Consider the following 23,782-nt stretch of genomic DNA (forward strand, 5'->3'; position numbering starts at 1 on the left):
GTCAGAAGGCCCAAGGGTGTCTTTAAGCAGGTATGTGGTGATTGCTTTACACTATGTTGCAGCTGTTTGAGTGCAGTCAAAAAGTAGTCTGAGTCATGGAAGTACCTAAAATAAAAATGAAATACTCTGCTTGCAATTTCTCCTTTAACTTTCCTCACTTCCCACAAATAAAAGGCACAACTATGGGTACCTGCATGGGCCCCAGTTATGCCTGTCCTTTTATGGGTTATGTGGAACATTCCTTGTTCCAGTCCGACTCTGGCCTGCTCCCGTAATTTATTTTTTTCTGTTACACTGATGACTGTATCGGTGCCGCTACATGCTCTCGTGGACCTGGAAAACGTTATTGATTTTGCTCCTGATGGTCACCCACTCTCCGTTTCACATGTTCCATCTCCGACACTTCCTTTCCATTCGTTGACCTTTCTGTCTCCATTTCCAATGATAGGCTAACCTCCAATATTCATTATAAGCCCACTGACTCCCACAGCTTCCCACCGCCGCTGTCAGGCCCCCCCCCCCCCCCCCCCCCCCCACTCCTTCACATCTGTTCTGATGATTTCACTTTCAAAAATAAACCTTTTGTCATGACTACCTTTTTCCCCAACTGAGTTTTTACTTCCCCCACCCTGTGACTGGAAGGGCACTCAACCAGATTTGACCCTTTTCCAGCAACCCTGCCCTCATCCAGTCCCATCCCTCCCAGAACCCTGATGGGGCCCTGCGTTTCCTCGCTTTCCACCCCTTCTGTGTTCAAAGGCTCACCCTCCGTCAATTTCCACTAACTCCAGCATGATGCCACCGCAAAACATATTATCCCCTCGGCCCCTGTCAGCTATCTGCAGGGACTGCTCCCTATGTGACACCCAGGTTCACTCTTACATTACCTTCACTCCTCATCCCCCTCCCACAGCACTGTGCTTTGAAATTGCAGAAGGTGCAGTACCTGCCCCTTTACCTCCTCCCTCCGTCCCTCAATGTTCAAGCACTCCTTTCAGGTGAAGCAACATTTCACTTGGACCTCCTTCAATTTGGTCTATTGTATTCACTGCTCCCAATGCAGTCTCCTCTACATTGGAGAGAATAAGAGCAGATTGGATGATCACCCTGCAGAACACCTTTGCTCAGTCCGCAACCAAGACCCAACCTTCCCGTCGATTGTGATTTCAATTCTCTCATATCCACGGGGTAGCACGGATAGCACTGTGGCTTCACAGCACCAGGGTCCCAGGTTCGATTCCCCACTGGGTCACTGTCTGTGCGGAGTCTGCCTGTTCTCCCCGTGTCTGCGTGGGTTTCCTCCAGGTGCTCTGGTTTCCTCCCACAGTCCAAAGACGTGCAGGTTGGGTGGATTGGCCATGATAAATTGCCCTCAGTGACCAAAAAAAGGTTAGGAGGGGTTACTGGGTTACGGGGACAGGGTGGAAGTGAGGGCTTAAGTGGGTCGGTGCAGACTCGATGAGATGAATGGCTTCCTTCTGCACTGCATGTTCTATCCATCCTTGGCCTGCTGCAATACTCCAGTGAAGCCCAGTGCATGCCGGAGGAGCAACACCTCATCTTCCGATTAGGCATGTTGCAGCATTCTGGACTCCACATTGAATCTGACAAACTTTAGACCACAAACTTTCTCTTCCATCTTAACTCTTTTTATATCCAATACACACCCCCCATTAGACCATCTGTCACTTGTTCTTTAGTTTTGCTTTCACTGAGCATTGACTTTCCTTCTCCCATTAACACATTGGGCTACCTTACCTTTATGCCACTACTAGCATTTTTATTGCTCTTGACACTGCCAACAATGGGCGGAATTCTGTGATACTAAGGAGCTAAGTGTTGACACCGTTGAAAATCGATGGGCCCCGATCGCGGGCCAGGCCACATAGGAGGCCCCCACAGGCCTCCCCCGGACCCTTCCACGCCGAGTTTCCGCTGGCTGAGAGCAGGTCTGGACGGCGGCGGCGGGACTCTGCGTTTTTACGACGGCCGCTCGGCCCATCCCAGGCCGAGAATCGGCCGGCCGCCTAGAGCGGCCCCTGACCGACGCAGCGCCAGCCACGTCGGCGCCAATGATGCTGATTCTCCACTCTGCGGAGAATCGCGTGACGGCGTCGGAGCAGCGTGGTGCGATTCACGCCGGTCGTGGGGATTCTCCGGCACGGCCCCGGGACTTCCTCGGTCTCAACTTGCAATCTCTCCCCAGTCCCACCTCTCACTGACCTTGTGCTCTGCTCCAGCCTCTCTTACATAGTATAAAATCACCATTTCTCCCTTTCTTTAACTCTGAAGAAGAGTCATACAGACTCTAAGCTTTAACTCGTTTCGTTCTCTCTCCACAGAAGCGTTCAGACCTGCTGAGTTTGTCCAGCGTTTTCTGTTTCCGTGTCATGGAATTGCATATTTGCTCTTTCTGGATACAGAGCAGTCGAATATTGTTATCATTTTTGTATCAAATTTAAACATAAGTGCGGTGCAAAAATGTTTCCAATGCAAGTGTAGAGAAACCCAATTGATCATAATTTGTTTGAAGTTAGCTTTGGTAAATCTGGATTCGCACAGATCTGAAAATTGGTTTAAAATAAAAATGTTAGAAATCCATTTGTCTTGCATCATTACCAAATGTATAGATGACACTGCCAAAACATTTATTGGCTATTCCTATTTTCTCAGAGAAGTTGGGAAGCCTTCTTTAACGACTACAGACATGGTAATAGTGTTCCCTCATTGTGTATTGTATGTGAGGATTTTGACTTGGCAACAATTTGCAACTGGTGGCCTGGGCCATATCCAAATGTGGATGGTGAGAGATTTGGAGAGGAACTTCGAGTTCCAGTGGCCTTTCTGCTATTACCTTTTATTTATGGTCGAGGCCACAGCATTGACAGGTGGTGTTAATGTCTAACTGTAATGGATCCTTTAGATAATTCCGTCAGCACTGTGCGAGGGGGTGGATATCGAATGCAGTGGCCAATCAAGTGGACTACTCATTCATAAATGGGGTCAAGCTTCATGAGTTTTAATATAATTGCACTTGCACAAAAACATAATGTAACATTGACCAGTTGGTTATGTTGAATCTTGTAAACGGTTTAATTGGTGGGATGCGTGCCATTCATTGCAGACTGTTCTCTCTTGCCCCATTCTTGTTCTATTGTTAATGTGGTTGGACCCGTTAAGCTGCACATTAATGGGAGAACCTGGCAGTGCTGAAGGCTGACAAGTGGTGATTATTTCCCTTTATTGGAGATGATCATTTCCTGGCACATGTGTGGCGCGAATGTTGGTTGTCACTTGTGTCCCAAACTTGGACGCTCCTGCTGTAGGCTGACGTGCATTAGTTAACTATGGGAGGAATTCTGAATGGTGTATGCATTCTGTAATATAGTCATTGAACTGCAGCACTTTATCTGATATAATAGTGGGCAAGATAGTGATGATGCAGCTGAAGATGGTTGGCCCAAGAATACTCCTCAAGAACTCTTGCTGCAATGATTGACTCTGATGATCTCAACCATCCCTTTATTTTGTGTAAGGTATGACTACAGCCACCAGCAGACTACCACCGTGATCTCCCATTGATCTCAATGTTGCTCAGGCTCCTTATTCCCATGTTGCCTCTGGTGTCAACTGCAGTTGCTCTTGCATCCTTTTTGTCATTGGTCCATCAATCCATTCTTTATTTAAAGGTCTGATGAGACCTGGAGCCCAATGTTTCTGGAAGAACTGAAATGAAGGGTCAGTGAACTAAATACTGAGAAGATGTCACTTGATGGCACTGTTGTTGATTCTTTACTCACTTCATTGATAACCGGGAGGAACTTGATGGTAATTACTTGAGTTTGATTTGTCTTGCTTTACGAACAGGACATATGCTGAGCAATTTTCCAGCGGATGGATAATGGCGGAGTGAGGAATGGGCTGAGCCATGGGTTTACACATTTTGGGAGTACACAATTCTTGTGCCGAGTGGGTGCAAAGCTTTGGGCTTGTAGCTGTGTCCTTGGGTAGTGGTATGGCCATTGGTTCTAGAAGTCAACATAAACTGGTGACCACTTGGAGCAGCTTGACCTTTCCTTTCTAATGTTCCCAAACAGAGGGTCCAATCGATGTAAACATGACTGAAATTTCATTGGAAGAGATCCAGGAATTATTTGCTAAGGATCCTTATATCCAGATTGGTGGCCACTGGAAGCCAAGAGATTGTATGCCTCGCTGGAAGGTAATAAAATTGGTGCATGGTTTGAAACTAAGATACTTTCTTCTGACTTTATAATATGTTTGAAATATCTGAGCTTGGATTCTCACAGCTTGACTTGTGAGCCTCAAGATATAAAAAAGAAGAATTAATAATGCTGCATAGCAGCACTAAGCTATTTTAGCAATGATTAAAGTGCAAAACCAATTTATGAGCAGAGACAATTTGCATACCAATAATTTATTGTGTGAATTGAATGATATTACAGCACTGGTGTGTTTTAAGATGCAGATGATCATGTAATTGTAAAATAAATTGTTGATTTTGAAGTCCCTGGACATTGAAGTATACTTTGTGTAACAGCCATCTATTAAATTTGAATCCAATATTTATTCCATACAAGTGTAATGATATTGCAGTGCAAAATGGTATCCTTAATAATTGGCTTGTTGACCTATATTTCAATCGGGCAATCAAACATGAAACCTGCTGCTAAACATTATGATGCTAGTATATTTTTTGCACGCTATTGCCTGAATTCTTGCTCCTAATTCCAATCCAGTAATCACACTTGGCAAGTGCTTGCCTGTGTTTGCAGAGAATTGAATTTGGATATCAGTACGATGACTTTCACATAAGAGAGAGCTATCACCCAGTGATATAGCAGCACCTCTACAAGGCATGTTCTGAAAGCAGTGACTCATGTTGGACAAGATCACTGGGAATGGGAAGAGCTTTTGAAAAATGAGAGGCATGAATTAAGTGTTGCGTTTCTTTTTAGATTTATTTTTTCTTGAGCTCATTTCATCAAAATCGATGGATCCTCCCGTCCGTGCAGTGGTGCTCACGCCTGTCTTCATTGAACCTTGTAAACCGAGGAAAATCCCTAATGTGTTTGAAGTGATAGTCCTAGTGTTTTTTTTTTCCCCCTTGGCTAATCCTGTGTTGTTCTGTTACGTTCATGCAGCTTCCCCAATAATTCTTGTGCTTAACCCTTGGTGCACAAGAGCCAACAATAAAAGATTAGACTTCAAATATAATTCACTGGTATTTCAATCTTACCCCAAATTAGCCACGCTCAATTCATTCACCCTTTTTTTTAAATTAGTAAAATTAGCGGTCATGGTTTGCTGCACTTATTTGTTTGGTGTTGGAGCTGTTCCGCATAAACAATTCAGTACCCACATTATATGCATGAGCACTCTGTCCATTTGCACGATGGATGATTTAATATCTGTGGTATTGACAGAATAAATCAAACTTGCTTATTCCATATTATTATAGGCAAATATAAATTGGAATTTTCGCTGTTTCATTCATTTGTGAAATGTAACTTTTTAAAAAGAAATCCTAGGTTTATTTACTTTAGCAAATAAACTTTAGAAAATATTTATTTTACCCCTCGAATTAAGAACTTGAAGGAATGTATTTTTTTTTTTTTTAAAAACTCACTCCTGAAATTTAACCTTTGGTTTCTTTACGACCTCGCATATTTCTATCTTTCTCAACAATGGGATTTTATTGAACTAAAGTCCAGCAGATCACCATTTAAGCATCTTTTTAATATAAACCGTGTTCTGATGTACAAGAATATTGTATAATGTTGTGTTAGCTGTGTAAAAGATGAGTTCTACAATATTGCCTGCCAAGCGCCTGTGCATTGATAAATTCAGAATGTGTCTAGCATTGTTTTGTACAGAAGACATTGTGCTCACTCATTGGAAAAGTTCCACTTGTGGAACTAACCCATTTTTGTCCCAAAAAGGGCATAGTCATGGAGTCAATGCAGCACAGAAGGAAGCCATTTTGTCCATTGAGTCCATGCCAACTCTCTGTAGAGCGATCTAGTCAGTCCCATTCCCCACTCTTTATCTCTGTAGCCCTACAACATTTTTAGATCAGTCTGAAAAACAACTGCTTACCATGCCTCACTGTTTTCTGTCCTTAAACCAATTTTTTTGTCCAAGCTGACACTGAACCCTCTATTCCAAGCCATCTGGACCAGGTAACTTATCTGCTTTAAGCATAGCCAGCCTTTGCAGTAGATGCTGCCTATCCATTTTCACCCATTCCATTAGCTCTACCCTCTCCATTTCTACTGTTTATTTCAGCATCCCCTTCCTTAGTAAACACCATTCCCAAGTATCCTAGCTGTGTCCTGGGCCTCTTAAATATATATTGACCCCTTTGTCCCTTTTTATTATTGGCATACTATTTACATGCTGGTACATTGAGGTTCCTCTTTTACTTCGATTGCTACTCTACTTTCATATTCTCTCTTTGTCAGTCGTATATCCTCTTCAGTGCCCCTTTCAACTCGTTGAATTTGGCTAGGTTCTTGGCTTGACAATTCACCTGATGATAAGAATAATGCCCCCTCTTTTTAAAATTTGGTTCATCATATTTTCTATCTCTCTCAACACCCTTTGAGCCCAGACTTTGGTTGTCCCTACTATTCTCTCTTGGAATGTATTTAGTCTGTACCTGAAGCATCTCCGACATCACAAAATTGGTCCATGACAGGTTTTTTTTCTGTCTGTCTTTGGATCCATTTCACCCCAGCTAGATTCCCTCTTATCTCAATGAACTTGGCTCTCTTCCAATTGAGAAGTTGGCTTTAGATTGTGTTTTGTGCTTTTCCATTGCTAATGTAAACCTCTTGATAGGTGGTCGTTCTTACCCAACTCTTCCCCCACCGGCAACTAGGCCTCTTCTTTTTCCAGCATCAAATCCAGAAATCTGACGTCCTCGGCTAGAACAAGAACATACTGGCCAAAGGAAATTCTTCTGAACACATCCAGAAATTCCACCCTTTCCTTTCCTTTCTCTTGTCTTAACATTATCACAATCGATATTTCGCGAACTAAAATTCTCCCAATATCACTGCTCTGTAGTTCTTGTGCATTTCTGATTTCCCTGCAGATTTGCTCATCTATTTTTCTATCACTATTGAACGTACAGTGCACAAGGAGGCTATTCGGCCCATCGGGTCTGCACCGACCTACTTAAACCCTCACTTCCTCCCTATCCCCGTAACCCAATAACCCCTCCTAACCATGTTTGGTCACTAAGGGCAATTTATTATGGCCAATCCACCTAACCTGCACGTCTTTGGACTGTCGGAAGAAACCGGAGCACCCGGAGGAAACCCACGCAGACACTGGGAGAACGTGCTGACTCCGCACAGACAGTGACCCAGCGGGGGATCGAACCTGGGACCCTGGCGCTGTGAAGCCACAGTGCTAGCCACTTGTGCTACCGTGCTGCCCTATTGACTATATATAAAATACCCCAGGAGCATGATTATTCCTTCTTTTGCTTCTGTAACAAAAGGAATTATTTCCTGCCCCCTGGACATCCCCTTTACAACACAACAGTGACTCCCCTACTCAGTGCTGCCAGTCCACCACACTACATTATCATTTAAATATTAAACACCCAGTCCTCACCATTTTTCAGCCACATTTCAATTATTGCCACTACGTCGTGTTTGCGCATAGTTATATGTGCTTGTAGCTCATTAGTTATATTCACCATTTATTCTAAACCTATCTTTGTTTTCCTTTTAGCCTTTCTTAGTTTGTTCCTATCTATCTAATGTGGTACCATGTCCATCTCTAGTATCCAACATGCACTCCTTTTATGCATCTTTTGCATTTTTAAAAATTCCAAATGCTGCTGTCCACCTCCCCCTACAGATTAGTTTTGAACCCTCCCCAACCGCACAAATGAACCTCCCCACGTGGATATTATTCCCTGTCCAGTTGAGGTGCAACTTATCCCTTTTTGAAGAGGTAACTCCTGCCCCAGAACTGGTCTCACTGCCCCAAGCATTTGAAGTCCCCCCCCCCCTCATGCACCATGTTGGAAACAGCACATTGACCTTTCCTATCTTCCAGTATCGACTCTTGCTAGTACGTGATACTGGGAGTATTCCCGAGATTTAAAAGTAGGACCTCAAAAAGAACTATAACTTCCTCCCTTGTTCCTTGAAGTTTGATTGCAGGATATCAATGTCTGCCGCCTGTGATTGGTACCAATGTGTGCCACAACTTAACTTCCTTCTCCCCCCCCGCAGAATATTCTGCACACTCAGTGATGTCCTTCACTCTGGCACCAGTGAGGCAACACGCCATGTGGGACTCACCATGACAGTTACAGGGAATGCCTGTCTGTCCCCGTAACTATGGATTCTCCTATGATGATTGCATTTCTACACCTTGCTGTTTCCCTACTGTGCAGTACCTTGCCCATTGGTGCCATGGTCTGAATTGTGCTCCTTCAAGTGTCATCACTGCCAGTCATCTAAAATGCTGAGTGCTGTTTGAGGGTGGCACACAGCCTAAATACTCCTGCATTTTCATTTTTCATTTTCTGCCTCTTTTTCCACGATTCCTAATGGCCACCCATCAACTATCCTGAACCCCTTGTCTGCCTGTGGGGTGGCCACCTCCTGGAATGTATGCAGGAAACACTCAGCCTGTCTGATGTTTTGCAGAACTGGCAATAATTAATTACCAGAATGTTTGACCTATTTGAATTGCACTAATTCGCTATCAAATTAACCATCTGTCAATGCAAACAACTTTATTTCAGCTGTATCATTTCAGGTCGCAATTTTGATCCCATTCCGCAATCGTCATGAGCATCTGCCAATCCTGTTGAGGCATCTGATTCCAATGCTGCAGCACCAACGCTTACAGTTTGCTTTCTATGTCATTGAACAGGTGAGCAACAAAAACACATCTGTTTTAAGCTGCACGGTTTCAACATGAAGCTGTAATTTAGAAGTTGCTTACTATTCATCATTATCCAGTGCTTCAAAACATCTGCCTTCTAGTCGCGCAAACTGTGCACCTGCACTTTCCATCACATCAGGATTGTAGCCTATCGCTACTTTTACAACTGACCACTGTAAATTACAGGCTCTTTGTACAGCCAACATTCATCCAGAAGTTTATTTAAAGTTTGAGCATGTGTGGATGTCAGGTGAAGATGGGACCTGTCTTTGCTGTGACCTTTTGTCAAATTGCCCACTAACCCTTGACGTTGAGGCTCATGAGTGAGTAAAGAGTTGTTTGTAAAAATAAAGAAAATAAATGTAAATAAATTGATGTACTTAATTGAACACCGAACAGTATCTAGACGCAAGGTACCCTCACCTAATTTTGAAAAGCTTTCATTGGGTATAGTTTTGCAAATGTATTGAAAATTCTAGGCTACATCAGAATTTATTTGGCTTAAGTTGAGACCCACTAAACATTTTTTTTAAATATTCATTTGTAGGATGTGGGCGACGCTGACTAGGCCAGCATTTATTGCCCATTCCCTAGTTGCCCTTGAGAAACTGTCACATTCCAGGGTACCTTGCTACTGTGCAGAATTCGAGGAAAATATAAGCTTATTCTGTTTCCATTGTTATGGGCGAGGCGTTTTCAGAACCCCAAAATGTATCATGGAGTTCAACCCACCTCTCCCTTTAATGTATTTGTTGCTTTTCCTAGCACACGGCTTGTTCCCGAGGTGTGGGATTACAATTATGGACACGTGGGTTTTTAAACACAAAACAATGTTTATTCCATGAACTCAACTTAACATCTTAAATAAACATTGGATCTCTTAACACCCCTTACTTCAAAGATAACTCAGAAAATATTGCAACAGTAAATAATTCCTCAAAATGTTCCTTCAAACTTCCAAGAGACTTAACCCCTTTAAACAGAATCACATCAGGTTAAAGGCTTTACTATTGAGTTTAAATCACCCAAATGATTCAGAGATAGTCTTTCATGGCAGAGATCCAGCTCACTGCAAACACAGACACTCCCCAAGCTCTCTTCAAACTGCAAAATGGCTGACCTGACCTCCGCTCCACCCACTCTCTGACATCACTGTTTTCTTAAAGGTACATTGCTTAAACAGCCATGTCTTAAAGGTACTCTCACATGACACCATATTATTTATCAGGAAAGTTAAAATAGTTTCCAGTGTAGTGACACTCTCTATACCAGCTTGAAGTTTGAATCCCTCAAACAATCTCTCTAAAACAAGAGCATAAACGATGAAATTAAGGAAGTGTTATCTTGTCCATTCACATAGACTTGTACAATCAGCACTGAATAGGCTTCATGCCAACTGTTTGATTGCTGATAATTCTGCATTCAAATATTGTTTTCAGCTTACTTTATTAAACATTTTGAACCATCCAAATCTTGTTGACTTGACTTACCGTTGTCTTATCATTTCCACACATTATCATTTCCATACATATTATAAACAATGAGCTGAACATGGTTATGACAGCATAAAGTCAAAATTTAAGGATGACACAAAAAAGATCCGTTTGGTTGACTGAACAGAACTGTGAATGACTAGGTGGTTTTGAACAGGATGATCACTGGGAATCAGATGAGATATAATGTAGAGAATTGAGAAGTGATATATATTTTGAGCAAAAGGTTTGGTAAAACATTTGAAGAAGCAAGAGACTTGAGCGTCCAGTTAAACAAATCTTAGGGGCAATATCTGGATTGTAAGTCCTATAGATCATGGCAGAAAGAACCAAATTCAAGTGATATTAAACCAATGTGGAGAAAAAGGTTTTTGGATGCAGTTGGGATACCGTATTCAATTTTTTAGCATTACTTTTGAAAAGATGTCCATGTCTTTAGAGAGTGCGTTCATTATATCTGTAGAAGAGATGAGAGGCTTTAATTGTACACAAGAGGATGGAGCAAGGATTATATTAATTAGAAACGAGGCAAGTGTTCGCAATTTATTGGGAATGCTAATTTCACTAACTGGTGAATTTGTAATCGGAACAATCAAAATTAGGATCATCGCCAAAAGTGTCAATCACAGAATGTCAGAATTGTTACAGTACAGAAGGAAATCATTTGGCCCATCGTATCTGCACCAGCTTTCAGAATGAACATTTTCCCTAATGGCATTCTCCAGCCTTCTCCTCTTAACCCTTCAGATTGTTTATTTTCAGATAAGCAGCAAATTCCCTCTTGGATGCCTTGATTCAATCTGCCTCCACCACACTCTCAGGCAGTGCATTCCATTCCCTAAACACTTGGTATGGGAAGAAATTTTTCCCATATCGCTTTTGCTTCTTTTACCCATTATCTTAAATCTTCAACCCCTGGTTCTCAACTGTCCACCAATGGTAGAAATTTCTCCCTATCTATGACCAGAGATCATAGGGTCAGACTTTGTTAACCTAGAGGGTTATTTAAACATTAAATATGCACCAGTGGGACAAATAAAATACATAATTTATTCACTTTTCTTAAAGATAAGAAATGCAAAAATTGAGAATGAGATCAAACCTTTGTAGAAAATCTCATGCCAGGAAATAAGGTCCCAAACTTAATGTTTGATTTAGGAATGTTGCACATTAATTAATAAAGTGGCAAGTTCCAAACCAAATAATTGTTTTGATGTGAAAAGTAAAGAAGACTGTTGTGCAACAAACTGGGTGTAACAACACCACCAGAGTGATTGAATCTGTAAGTGAAGTCTGTGTCAATTTGCAATGCTACTGGGTTGGACCAGATTTCTGATTCATTTTGGAGGACAAGCCACACCCCATAGTTTGTCTGGAATCTTCTTTGATCCTGTTTGCTGTAGAGTAATTCAAGATCTCTGCAATGTGCAATTTGATGCAGTCATTATCAGATCAGTAGACTAGAGTTCAGAATCGTGCTGCAGTTGCAAGGTACATGCAAATACAACCATACAAATTAGGAGCAGGAATAGGCCACTCGGTCTTTCAATCCTGCTCCATCATTCAATAAGTTTGTGGCTGATTGGATTGTAACCTCAACTCCACATTCCCACCTATCTCTAATAACCTTTCACCCCCTCACTTAACAAGAATCTCTCTACCTCTGCCTTAAAAATATTAAAAGACATTTCATCCATCATCTTTTAAGGAAGAGACTTCTCGAGACTCTCAGCCCTCTTGATGAAAATAATTCTCTCCATCTGTCCTAAATGGATGATCTCTTATTTTTAAACAATGGCCCCCAGTGCTAGATTCTCCCACAAGAGGGAACATTACCTCCACATCAACATTCCCCTTCAGGGCCATATGTTTCTATCAGGCCACCTCTTGCTCTTGTAAATTCTATGTATGCAAGCCGAACCTGTCCGACCTTTTCTCATAAGACAACTCACGCATTCCAGATATGAGTTGAATGAATCGTCTCTGAATTGTTCCAGCGTATTTGCATTCTTCTTTAAATAAGACGATTAATCCTGTACACAGTACTCCAGATATGGTCTCACCAAAGTCCTGTACAACTGAAGAATAACCTCCCTCCTCTTGTATTCAATTCCCCTTGTAATAAATAATGAAATTCTATTAGCTACGCTAATTACGCGATGTATCTGCATGCTAGCCTCTTTTATAAAATATATATATATTTTTATTCTCCTTTTTCACATTTTCTCCCAAATTTGCACCCACCAACAATAAATAATAAGCAGTAACGGATATAATGTCAATCCCCATATCAACAACAACAATCCCATCCTCCCACCAACCCGCAAACAACTGCCCGCATGTTAACATAAACAAATAACAAAAAGAAATCAGGAATCATCCATAGTCACCATTAACGCATACAGTTCTCCCTCCACTAATGTTCAGTGTTATCCAATTCTTGAAAGTGCATAGTGAATAATGCCCATGAATTGTAGAACCCCTCCATCCTTCCCCTCAGTTCAAACTTAACTTCTCAAAAGTCAAGAATTCCAACAGGTACCTCCGCCACTCCAGAACACAGAGTGGGGAGGCTGCTCTCCATCCCAACAGGATCCGCCTTCGGGCGATCAACAAGGCGAAGGCTACAACATCTGCCTCCGCACCCGTTTCCAACCCCGGCTGGTCCGACACCCCGAATGTGGCCGTTTCCAACCCCGGCTGGTCCGACCCCGAATGTGGCCTCCTGAGTAACCGGGTCCAGTTTCACGTGCACCACTTTAGAGATTACCCGAAAAACCTCCTTCCAATAATCCTCCAGCCCCTCCCCCCCCCCCCCCCCCCCCCCCCCCCGGCAACATTCACATACATCTTCTACCCCCTCAAAGAACCAGCTCATCCTCACCTTTTGTGAGGTGTGTTCTATATACCACCTTCAGCTGTATCAGCCCCAACATCGTGCACGAGGTGGAAGCGTTCACTCTCCGGAGCACCTTACATCAGAACCCCTCCTCCATACTCTCTCCCAACTCTTCCTCCCACTTTGCTTTGATCCCTTCCAGTGGTGCCTTGTCCTCTTCCAAAATAGTCCCATAAACGGCCGACACTACCCCCTTTCTCCAGTACCCCTGTCGTCAGCACTTTCTCCAGCAATGTGGAGGTCGGCTCCACCGGGAAGCTCTGTATCTCCTTCCTGGCAAAATCTCGGACCTACATGTATCTAAACATTTCCCCCTGCTCCAGCCCATACTTCGATCCCAGCTCCTATCATCCTGTAAACCGACCCTCAAGGAACAAATCTTTTAGTGTCTTAATCCCCCGTCTCCTCCCATTTCTGAAAATCTCTGTCCCACTTCCCTGGCTCAAATCTGTGGTTTCCCCTGAATCGGCTTTTCCCTTGACCCTGCCCCCAACCCGAAGTGTTGGCGAAACTGCCTCCAAATTCTCAATTAAGCTATTATTTCCTGACTCCGAGTATTTCCCCGGGGCCATCTGGAGCAATGATGTTGCTAGTGCCTTCAATCCCGACCCCCTACACAAACTCTCCTCTATTCTGACCCACTGGGAATCAACCCCTCTGACCCAGCTCCGCACCTTCTCCACATTCGCCGCCCAGTAATAATACATCAGGTTCGAAAGACCCAAACCCCCTGCCTTCCTTCCCCTCTGTAGCAGCACCTTTCTAACTCTAGCCACCTTCCCTCCCCACTTGAACAAGGTAATCATTCCTTCAATCTCACTTTTTAAAAACATTTTAAAAATGCCTTTGGCAGGAAAATCAGCAGGCATTGGAAAATAAACAGAAATCATGGCAATACGTTGATTTTAACCGCCTGTACCTGACACGCCAGTGACCAAGGGAGACCATCCCACCTTGCCAGATCAGCTTTCACTCTCCCCACCAAACTAGAATTGTTGTACCTATGGATGCCCCCCCCCCCCCCCACTCCCGAGCAACCTGCGCCCCCAGGTATCGAAAGTGAGTCCCTGCCCTACGGAATGGCAGCCCCCCCACCACTGCAAAATACTGCATGCTAGCCTCTTGTGAGATCATGCACTGGACACTCAAATCTTAGAAATTTCCATATCAATCTGTTTACCCCTATACCATGAGCTTTCATTTTTCACATTAACCTATGATGTGGCACCTTTATCAAAAGCCTTCTGGAAATATAAATAACTTGCATCCACAGGTTTCCCTTTATACATGGCATATGTTACTTTTTAAAAGAACTACAATAAATTGTTGAAACATGATTTTCCTTTCACAAAACCATGCCGAATCTGCCTGATTACCCTGAATCTTTCCAAGTGCTGTGCTAAAATGTCTTTGCTAATAGCTTCTAACATCTTTAATAATAGTTTCTAATATTTTCCATATGATGGATGTTGAGCTATCTGGCCTGTAGTTTTCTGTCTCCCTCTGATTTGAATAAAGGAGTTACATTTATTATTTTCCAACCTAATGTGACCTTCCCAGAATCGAGAGAAATTCTGAAAATTAAAACAATGCATCTACTACCTCTAGTCACCTCTTTGAGACCCTAGCATGAAGTTCATCTGGACCAAGGGAACTGTCAGCCCACAGCTCCAAAGGTTTTCTCAGTGTCACTTCCCTGATGATAGTGAGTCCCTCCCTCTCGTCCATTTCCAGATGTGCAGCTAATCCTGGGAAATTACTTGTATCCTCTATAGTGAAGACTGATGTAAAATACCTTCAATTAATCTGCCATTCTCTAATTTTATTAACATCTTATTAATTCCCCAGACTTACTTTCAATAGGACCAACGCTCACTTTATTACTCGCTCACTTGTGTTCACTTTATTACCCTTTACTATTTCAAATAAGAATAGAAACTCTTGCTATCTTTGACATTTCTAACTAGCTTTATCTCATACTCTTAACTTTTATGTCTTTATTAATCTTTTGCTTTTTTTCGCTGTATTTAATGTCGTGACCAATGTTCTCACTCACCATCCATTTTTATGCAATTATATGCATTTTCTTTAAGTTTGATACTATCTTCAGCTGACTGTGGATGTTGGGCTCTCCCCTTTTTTATTTCTCGTTAGAATGTATCGATTCTGTATTTTGAAATATCCCCTTAAATGTGTATCACAGCATATCTGTTGACCTTCCCCTCAAGCTAATTTGCCAATTCACTTTAGCTAGCTGTGCTTTCATTCCCTCGTAATTGCCCTTATTTAAGTTTAATATACTAGTCTTGGACCCACCCTCTCCCCCCTCCCTCTCTCACAAACTGTTATGGTGGCTGCTCCTTAGGAGGGGTGCATTCATTTGAGATCATTAATTAATCCTAGCTCGTTGCACAACACCAGGTCTAGTATTGCTTTTTGAATTGAGAGAATAGTGATGATAGGCACAAAGTGAACCTGCAGTCCTACGTGAAGGAGAGATGTTATCGTAGTTGACTAGTCACTTTAGAGATTTGTTTTTTCCTTTCGCTTAGGAAATATTATTATTAAATTTCAGAATGAAGGGACCAAGGCCACCTTTGAGACAGGGACTTTCATTTAAAATCCAGGAACTGGGTGCAGCTATTGTTCTGGACTGTCCTCTGCACGTGCTGCAATTAGTCTTTCCCTTAACTCGCCTGACTGACAAATGCGTCTACACAGGCAAGAATAACTTACTATTTTTCCAGCCTGTGGGGAGCACATAATCGAGTTAATACTTTGTGGAAGCTGCACACTGGGAGAAAGAAGCCCCTGTGCTGCACAGAGTGCTTCTCACACTCCAACCCCTTGGCAGTCCACCACCAGAGCATGCACCCAGCTGGAGCAGGCTTCAGGCTCGGCAGGTTAACATGCTTTGGAGGCCCACATCAAGCGTTCTCTCCAGTTGACTCAGAGTCCAGGTGCATGCATGACTGTTCCAAGTGTGCATGCACGGAAGGATTACGTTTTTATTCGTTTTTTTAATGGGATGTGGGCGTCGCAGACTAGGCCATTTATTGCACATCTAAGCTCACAGGAAAAGAAGATATTGCATTTAGGAAACTTAAATTGTGAATAAACATTTAAAATTCTGTAATGGAACAAAATAAACGAATAAAAGCTGCCTTGTAATCACTGTACTTTAGGTTGCTATGGATAAGATTGAGCCTTGTAACATCTATTGAAAAAAACATACCTTGTGGCCCTTAACTTCCTCAGAGTGACAATCTCCGGTGGATTGCCACTCTGGATGAACTTGCCCTTGCTGTAATTGCAAAGTCCCTGTCTTGCCCAGCCTTCCTCATTCAGGCTGGGGTGAGACAGGAGCAGCGGAGTGCGCCCCTAGCTGCATCGGCAAGGAGTTAATGGGGCGCAGGGAAGAAAATGCCCCTTTTCTATCGACCAGACCTGGGAGGACACGGGATGCATGATCTGCTGGGGGGGTGCCATTTGTGTGCAAGGTGTCCCATGTGAGACTCGGTGTCGGTTAATTACTATGGAGTTAGAATTTTTTTTTTCACTTCTAACTCTTTAAGATTAACCATGAGGGCAAAACGAGCACAACCATCCGAAGTTAGCGATTTAAATCACTTCTATTGACTGGTTCCCAACCCATCGCAATTGTCCATGGAAGTTAGCACTTCTGGGCAATTGACAGGTAAACCCTTGCATGGAAACTTCCTCGAGGTCCCCCAGCGCATCATTGGGGTACCCCCAAAATGCGACGTCAGGGAACCAGGAGGGTATGGCCACATGTGTAATGGCTCACTTCCTCTTCAGTGGTGTCTTTTTGGTTGATAAATTAAACCCAGCCCCGATTTGCCTGCAGGGTGGATGTAGAGGCCCCATGGCATTATTCAGAGCATAGGAGTTATCCTTGATATTCTGGCCAATATTTCCCCCTCAATCAATTGCTGAGGAGATTGCTGTGTGAAATTTGGCTGCTATGTTTTCTGCATTATGACCGTAATTAGATTAGATTGGACAGCTGTAAAGCACTTTCCTTCCAATAGTCATGAAAAGTGCTTGATAAATGCAAGTCTTTCTTTTGCACCTTGCTGATTTTTTTGTACCTTTCTCCATATTTTGTGCACTTCCTTATCAATAATAATCAGTAACTTATTTCCTATCGCATTATTTGGGTTTTTAATATTGCACCATGTACACAATGACCTTATACTAATGGTGAGATGTATATGGTGTTGAAAAGTTTGAAATCTTGAGTAGAATTTGTCAAGATAGTCCAGTTTTTCTTTGTGAAAGAGGTGTAGCAATTTTGTGAACAATTTTATACACCAGTTACAATTTTGTTGCAGGTAACGCACAAAATAATCCTTCCCCACTCGCGGCTATTTAAATAAGAAAAATGATGTTGCTTGAAATTGTTTTCACGTTGATAGAGCAGTTACTTATTTTCTCTCTTTATCAGGCTGGGTTCCACCCATTTAACCGTGCAATGCTGTTCAATGTTGGATTTCTGGAAGCTTTGAAAGACATGGACTGGGATTGCATAATCTTTCACGACGTTGATCACATACCAGAAAATGATCGCAACTACTATGGCTGTGGGCAGATGCCAAGGCACTTTGCAGCCAAGTTAGATAAATACATGTACTTGTACGTCCTGTTGCTTAATCTGTGATCAATTAATCATAGCTACAAATAGAAGTGGAATAAATACCATTATGGAAGGAATTATGTAGCTTTGTGTGAAATTCCAGCAAAACTTTATTTGAATCGAGTTCATGGCATCTTTTTCATGTTTCCTTTTTCTTTCAAGTTCCACAATGTGTGCCATTCTTCAGACAGCTCTGTAAGCAAGTGGCTTGTTCAGATAACCATGTTTACACTTCTGTGTAAGATCAGGCCATAAAAAGTTAGTAGTGACTCTCTCTCTCTCTCTCTCTCTCTCATTAATTGCTCTGACACATCCCTGAATTAGTACTCTCAATGTGGAGTATACACCCTGCCAAATGTGGAGTATGCACCCTGGTCCTATCATTGTTTTCTGCATTATTGCAACTACACAGACTCCTCCCATCTTATTTTCAACCGCAAGCAAATAGTGAAAATTTAAAAAGGAATTTTTAATTCCATATTATAGTTCTGTCTTTTTTTTTACAGGCTTCCTTACAATGAATTTTTTGGTGGAGTGAGTGGATTGACAGTGGAGCAGTTTAGAAAAATTAATGGATTCCCAAATGCATTTTGGGGTTGGGGAGGTGAAGATGATGATCTCTGGAACAGGTTGGTTGGGTTTGATACAATAATGCATTATATCTAAATTTGTTAGGGCGGCACGGTGGCACAGTGGTTAGCACTGATGCCTACGGGTTTGAGGACCCAGGTTTGATCCTGGCCCCGGGTTACTGTCCGTGTGGAGTTTGTACATCCTCCCTGTGTCTGCGTGGGTTTCACCCCCACAACCCAAAGATGTGCAGGATAGGTGGATTGGCCAGGCTAAATTGCCTCTTAATTGGGGAAAAAAAAAATTGGGAACTCTAAATTTATAAACAAAAATATATCTAAACTTCTTTGTATGTCACTAATTCAATCCATATGAAACACTTTCTGGTTAAACCCTTCCCGTGCATTTTCAAATGAATACCATGTAATCTTGCTCGATTTAGATGCCTCCTGCGAGGATGAGAGAATTTGAATTTATAACTTTAAGACATTCCCAATCCCAAGTGTTTCACAGCCAATCAAGTATCTTCGAACTGTATTCATGTGTGTGTGGACAGAACAAAGGTTCATAAATATAATGGGCCTGAAAATCTTGGGAGGGCTGCACTGTTGGAAGTATAATTGGCAGATTTCTAACCAGTTTGCTGAACCCTTTGAGGCAGGGTCATTTGATTAATGGTGGATAATGTCACTCCATGTTCGCCACCTTGCACAGCACCAATCTTTCAGCAAGAGCGAGAAAGATAGCGTGTTCCTTCTCCTTCCAAGGTCTCAACACTTCTGCCCAGTTCTCTCAGAAAGCATCACACAGGAGTCAATCACTGACTGTTATGAGGTAGAACACTGTCCCTGACCAACTCACAGGTTGCCAGCTAAGCAATCAAATCAACTTCTCCCAAAACTGGTTCCTAAGTGCCAACTAGTCTGTTTCTCCTCTCCAAAATACAAAACCTGGGAACACAAATCCTGACTGGCAGGCTGATTTAGCTAGGGTCTTCTGCTTAAAGGCACATTCTGACCAAGCATAAAAAAAATAAAAGAAATGGAAACAAAGGAAATAAACAGGAAGGACTTTACATCAGAGCTTGTGCTTTTAGTACCTCACATCTTTTAGATATTTGCCTGAAATTGATGCATATTTTCATGGCTGAATAAAGGATGATTTTTCTTTAATTGAATAATTCAGACCACAATGCAGTCACCAGCTGCAAATAACCGTTTCTCCATCTCCCACCACCTTCTGAAACGTTGACCAATAGAGTAATTTTGTGACGCATCAAGGGTGGTAATACTGATGACTTCAATATATATACTACCGTTTCACGTAGAAAAGCATCCTGGTGCTGTGCAAGAGGTAGTTTCCCCTAACTGGGGAATTTAGAACCATGGGGCAAGGCCGAAGGATTGGCATTGTGTGCCCTCGAAGATTGTCTATGTGTCATTGTTGAGTATATTCAAGGCTGGGATTAATAGAGCTTTGGCCTCTCGGGAAATGAAGGGATATGGCGAAAAGGCAGGAAAATTGGTTTGAGGCACAAGATCAACCATAATCATTTTGAATGGCGGAGCTGACTTGAGCTGCTTTGTTTACCCCTGCTTCTATTTTTTATGTTTTGATGGGGTGAAAGGAGCAGGGAAGCAAAATAAACTCGACCCAGAAGTGCAGAGTTTGGAGGGATGGCTATCGGGCTGTGAGGTTCTGGTTTTGGTTGGATGAAGACATTGAGAGATTTAAATGCAAGAATGAAAAGTTTGTCTTTTTGTCTCCCCATATCTCAAAACGAAACCTAGATCAGTGCAAACTTGGATGATGGGCAAGGGTGAAATTTATAAAGAGTGGAGAGTAGGCAACCAGACAGAGTGCATTGGATTTCAAGGGTCTGGATATGATGGTTATCTATCGCGGATGAGATGGAAATAAACGTCTTTTTTGGTACAGAGAATTTGGAATTTAAATATGATAATATGATATGAAGATTGAAAATAGTCTGGTTATTCTGAGGTGATAAGTGGGAGAGGTTGGAATTGGTGGCAAGAATATAGAGTTTGCTTTTGGAGCTGAAACTATAGCTTTGGTCTTCCTATTGTTTAGTTGAAGAAAGGTTTGGTTCCATCAGAACTGGAAGCTCAAAGACAGTAATCAGAAGGCAGTGGAGAGTTAATAATTGTAGAAACTGACCCCTTGCGTGCAAATGAGGAAGAGGAGGGGCCAAGTATGTTCCTTCTTTATGACTGAGAAATTTGGAACAGAATTTGGGTAGCACAAGTGGATAGCATTGTGGCTTCACAGCGCCAGAGTCCCAGGTTCGATTCCCCGCTGGGTCACTGGCTGTGCGGAGTCTGCACGTTGTCCCATGTCTGCGTGGGTTTCCTCCGTGTGCTCCGGTTTCCTCCCATAGTCCAAAGATGCGCAGGTTAGGTGGATTGGCCATGATAAATTACCCTTAGTGACCAAAAAAGGTTAGGAGGGGTTATTGGGTTACGGGGATAAAAGTGAGGGCTTAAGTGGGTCGGTGCAGACCCGATGGGCCGAATGGCCACCTTCTGCACTGTATGTTCTATGTTCTAGATGTTATTGTTGGCGATGCTTTGGCCACGGTCAGATGGTTGAGAGTAGAACCAAGTAAAAGGAATAGTTCTGAGCTAGTAAATTAAGGAAAGGTATTGAAGAGGATGGTTTACAATGTTGAAGGCTGCAGAAAGAACAACACCTTGTACTTGTATAGCACCTGTAGCATAATATCCAATTGTATTTCTCCAGAGATGATTATGAAATGATGTTCTGCATTCAATACTAGGACAGATCAAAGGCTTTGTCAAAAGAGGTAGTTTTAAGAAGCATCTTCAAGGATGCGAGAGAGAAGGTGGCTTTAGGGGGAATTCCAGAGCATGGGGTCAAGGAGGGATAATGTCATTTGTGTGTCTCGCAAAAATAATTTTGGAATTGTGGCAGGAGTGGAAACAAAATTGGAGGGTTTCCAAAGGAAGTGAGAGAGAACTGGCCACGGATCTGGAAGGTTCAAGAATCATGTAGAGGAAAGGAATGTGACCCTATGTGCCAAGCTGGAATGCACACTGATTTCAGCCTCTCAACTGGAGAGTGCCCAAGAGGCTTGCAATGCTTTAAATGTATCCTAGGCCACAGAAATGTGACCAACCTCCTGACAAAGCAGGCCAAGGGCAATTAAACCTTCTCTCCATTATTGTAAGATATCTGGCGCATTTCATTTCCTTGGAAATGCTTTCAGTATCTTTAACATAGCAGCACTGAAGATAAAACATCCAGTTAATTTCACAACAGGATATGGTGCTGCACACATATTTACCTTCTATTTGAGTAAAATAATTGATAATTAATTGAAGGTCTTCAGTGATTATAGAAAAACCAAGTTAAAATTCTGAAATTTTGGGGGGAAAAAACACAAGCTCAAAAGTCTGGTCATGCTAACGTTTCATGTTATTCTAGCTTTTGTATTTTACTGGAGGGACTTGTCAGGAATATTAGCTTTAGATCTCGTCAGATGTTGACAATCCTACTGTGTGTCGACAGGATGTTTTAATTTGGATTTCTAGCATTCCCAGTCTGATATTAAAAGAACTTGACAGAATTCAGCTGTGTTTCATTGTAAGTTGTGGAATATGATGCTTTCTGATATTGTTGCCTATTTGTAAAGCAGGTTTGGTCTCCCACAGTGTTTTAATTTTGATTAATCTGCTTTGGGGAGTGGTGCGATGTAAAGTGCCAGGTAATTATCCCCATATAGAAGAGGGGAAAACTAGATGGAGAGTAAATGTGAGACTGACATTTGAATTTTTTGCTGAGCTGTAAGTGTGGTGGAAATGTTACGTAGGCAGTAAATCCTGTTAATGCATTTGAATAACTATTTAAAGAGTTGGGATACATATCTTGTTAAGAATGAACGTGAAACATTTCAGGAATAATAAAGACACAGATGTCTCACTGTACTGGATCAATCTATTTGTCATTGTTAATATAATTGGTGAAATTTGACTCTTGTAGATAAGAATATTAGCACTGTTCCTCCACTATCTTGGCTAAGTTACCATGAATGTAGATATAGTGTTAACTTTGGTTCTTTGTTTTGCGGTTCTAAATTCTGCTATTGTCATGATGCACATGTTTTCACTTGTTTTCAAAACCGGTTTGATGAGACATTATCCTTGTCCAGTAATTGTTGCCGATTATGTACTGAATTCTGCATTTTTAAAAAGGAAAGCTGATTCATTCCTGCACCTTTGATTTGGGTTATTGATGGTAATGTTGTGTCTGGGCCCGAGAAGAGCGATCACGCTTGTCTAGTCCGGAAAGTGTTTTTTTAGAACCAGTTTCTTTAGTTATTCTTTCTTCACCTCCCCTTCTCTCACAAATTGATGGTAAGTGGAGGAGAATTTAAATTGAAGAATGAACAGCTGCCAGCTGCCAAAGGTGAGTAACCTTTTATACTTTATTTAAAACTGCACATGTTGGGACCATTTTGTCAAATTCAACTGGCAGATGTGTTGCTCCTGCGCCTTTGCAACAAAACCCTTGTTATGAAAATGAAGAAACTTTCCAATATTTGACTTAACCCCTGGAGTTCTTCTAATCAAGTGCAATGATTTACGTGTAACTGTCAAACTAAGAACTTGTGTTGAAGAATCTAGTTGTCTGTTTTTTAGGGTTCAGTTCGCTGGTTTTACAGTAACAAGACCAGGGGGTGATTTAGGAAAATACAAATCTGTTCCTCATCACCATCGAGGCGAAGTGCAGTTCTTGGGAAGGTGAGTACCACTTTTGTTGGCCCCGACTTATTGGTCTTATTGCCCCGATCTCGATACTCATTGTGAGGGGTTGGAGGTGGTTGGTCGTATCAGCCAGGGCTTGGGTTCTGAGTCACCTGGGCATCAGGATGATGGCATGGCGGAGTTGAAGGCACTTAGTTTGATGGCATTTACGAAATCCTGTCATGATTTTGGCTTTTCCAATCAACATAGATAGTGTTGTTATCCTGCAGTTCATCAATAATCCTGGATTTTATTCTCTTGTGATTATTCTCTTGTGATTATGTTCGGAGAATTGACTGTTCTCCTAGCAAGGGTTTGCAGTGTGTGAGCACAAGGGCAAAGGTTGTCTGTTATCCTATTTGAGCAAAAGTCATATTGAGTCGGCAAAGTGATCTGTGATTTATGCACAGTTTTGCACCCTTTTTTTTATGCTGTAATCCTT

General features: G+C 42.1%; 1 protein-coding gene across 2 annotated transcripts in view; it reads left to right on the forward strand.

Annotated features, from left to right (window-relative positions):
• LOC140428369 (beta-1,4-galactosyltransferase 5-like) overlaps positions 1 to 23,782 on the forward strand; it is a 116,463-nt gene that overhangs the window by 88,447 nt on the left and 4,234 nt on the right. For both annotated transcript variants that reach the window (XM_072514758.1, XM_072514759.1), the window contains exons 4-8: positions 4,098 to 4,222; positions 8,809 to 8,925; positions 17,798 to 17,985; positions 18,493 to 18,615; positions 23,236 to 23,337. In XM_072514758.1, coding sequence (XP_072370859.1) covers positions 4,098 to 4,222; positions 8,809 to 8,925; positions 17,798 to 17,985; positions 18,493 to 18,615; positions 23,236 to 23,337 — 655 coding nt within the window. The remainder of the gene's footprint in view (positions 1 to 4,097; positions 4,223 to 8,808; positions 8,926 to 17,797; positions 17,986 to 18,492; positions 18,616 to 23,235; positions 23,338 to 23,782) is intronic.

Source organism: Scyliorhinus torazame, chromosome 8, assembly GCF_047496885.1.
Source record: "Scyliorhinus torazame isolate Kashiwa2021f chromosome 8, sScyTor2.1, whole genome shotgun sequence".
Classification (NCBI taxonomy): Eukaryota; Metazoa; Chordata; class Chondrichthyes; order Carcharhiniformes; family Scyliorhinidae; genus Scyliorhinus; species Scyliorhinus torazame.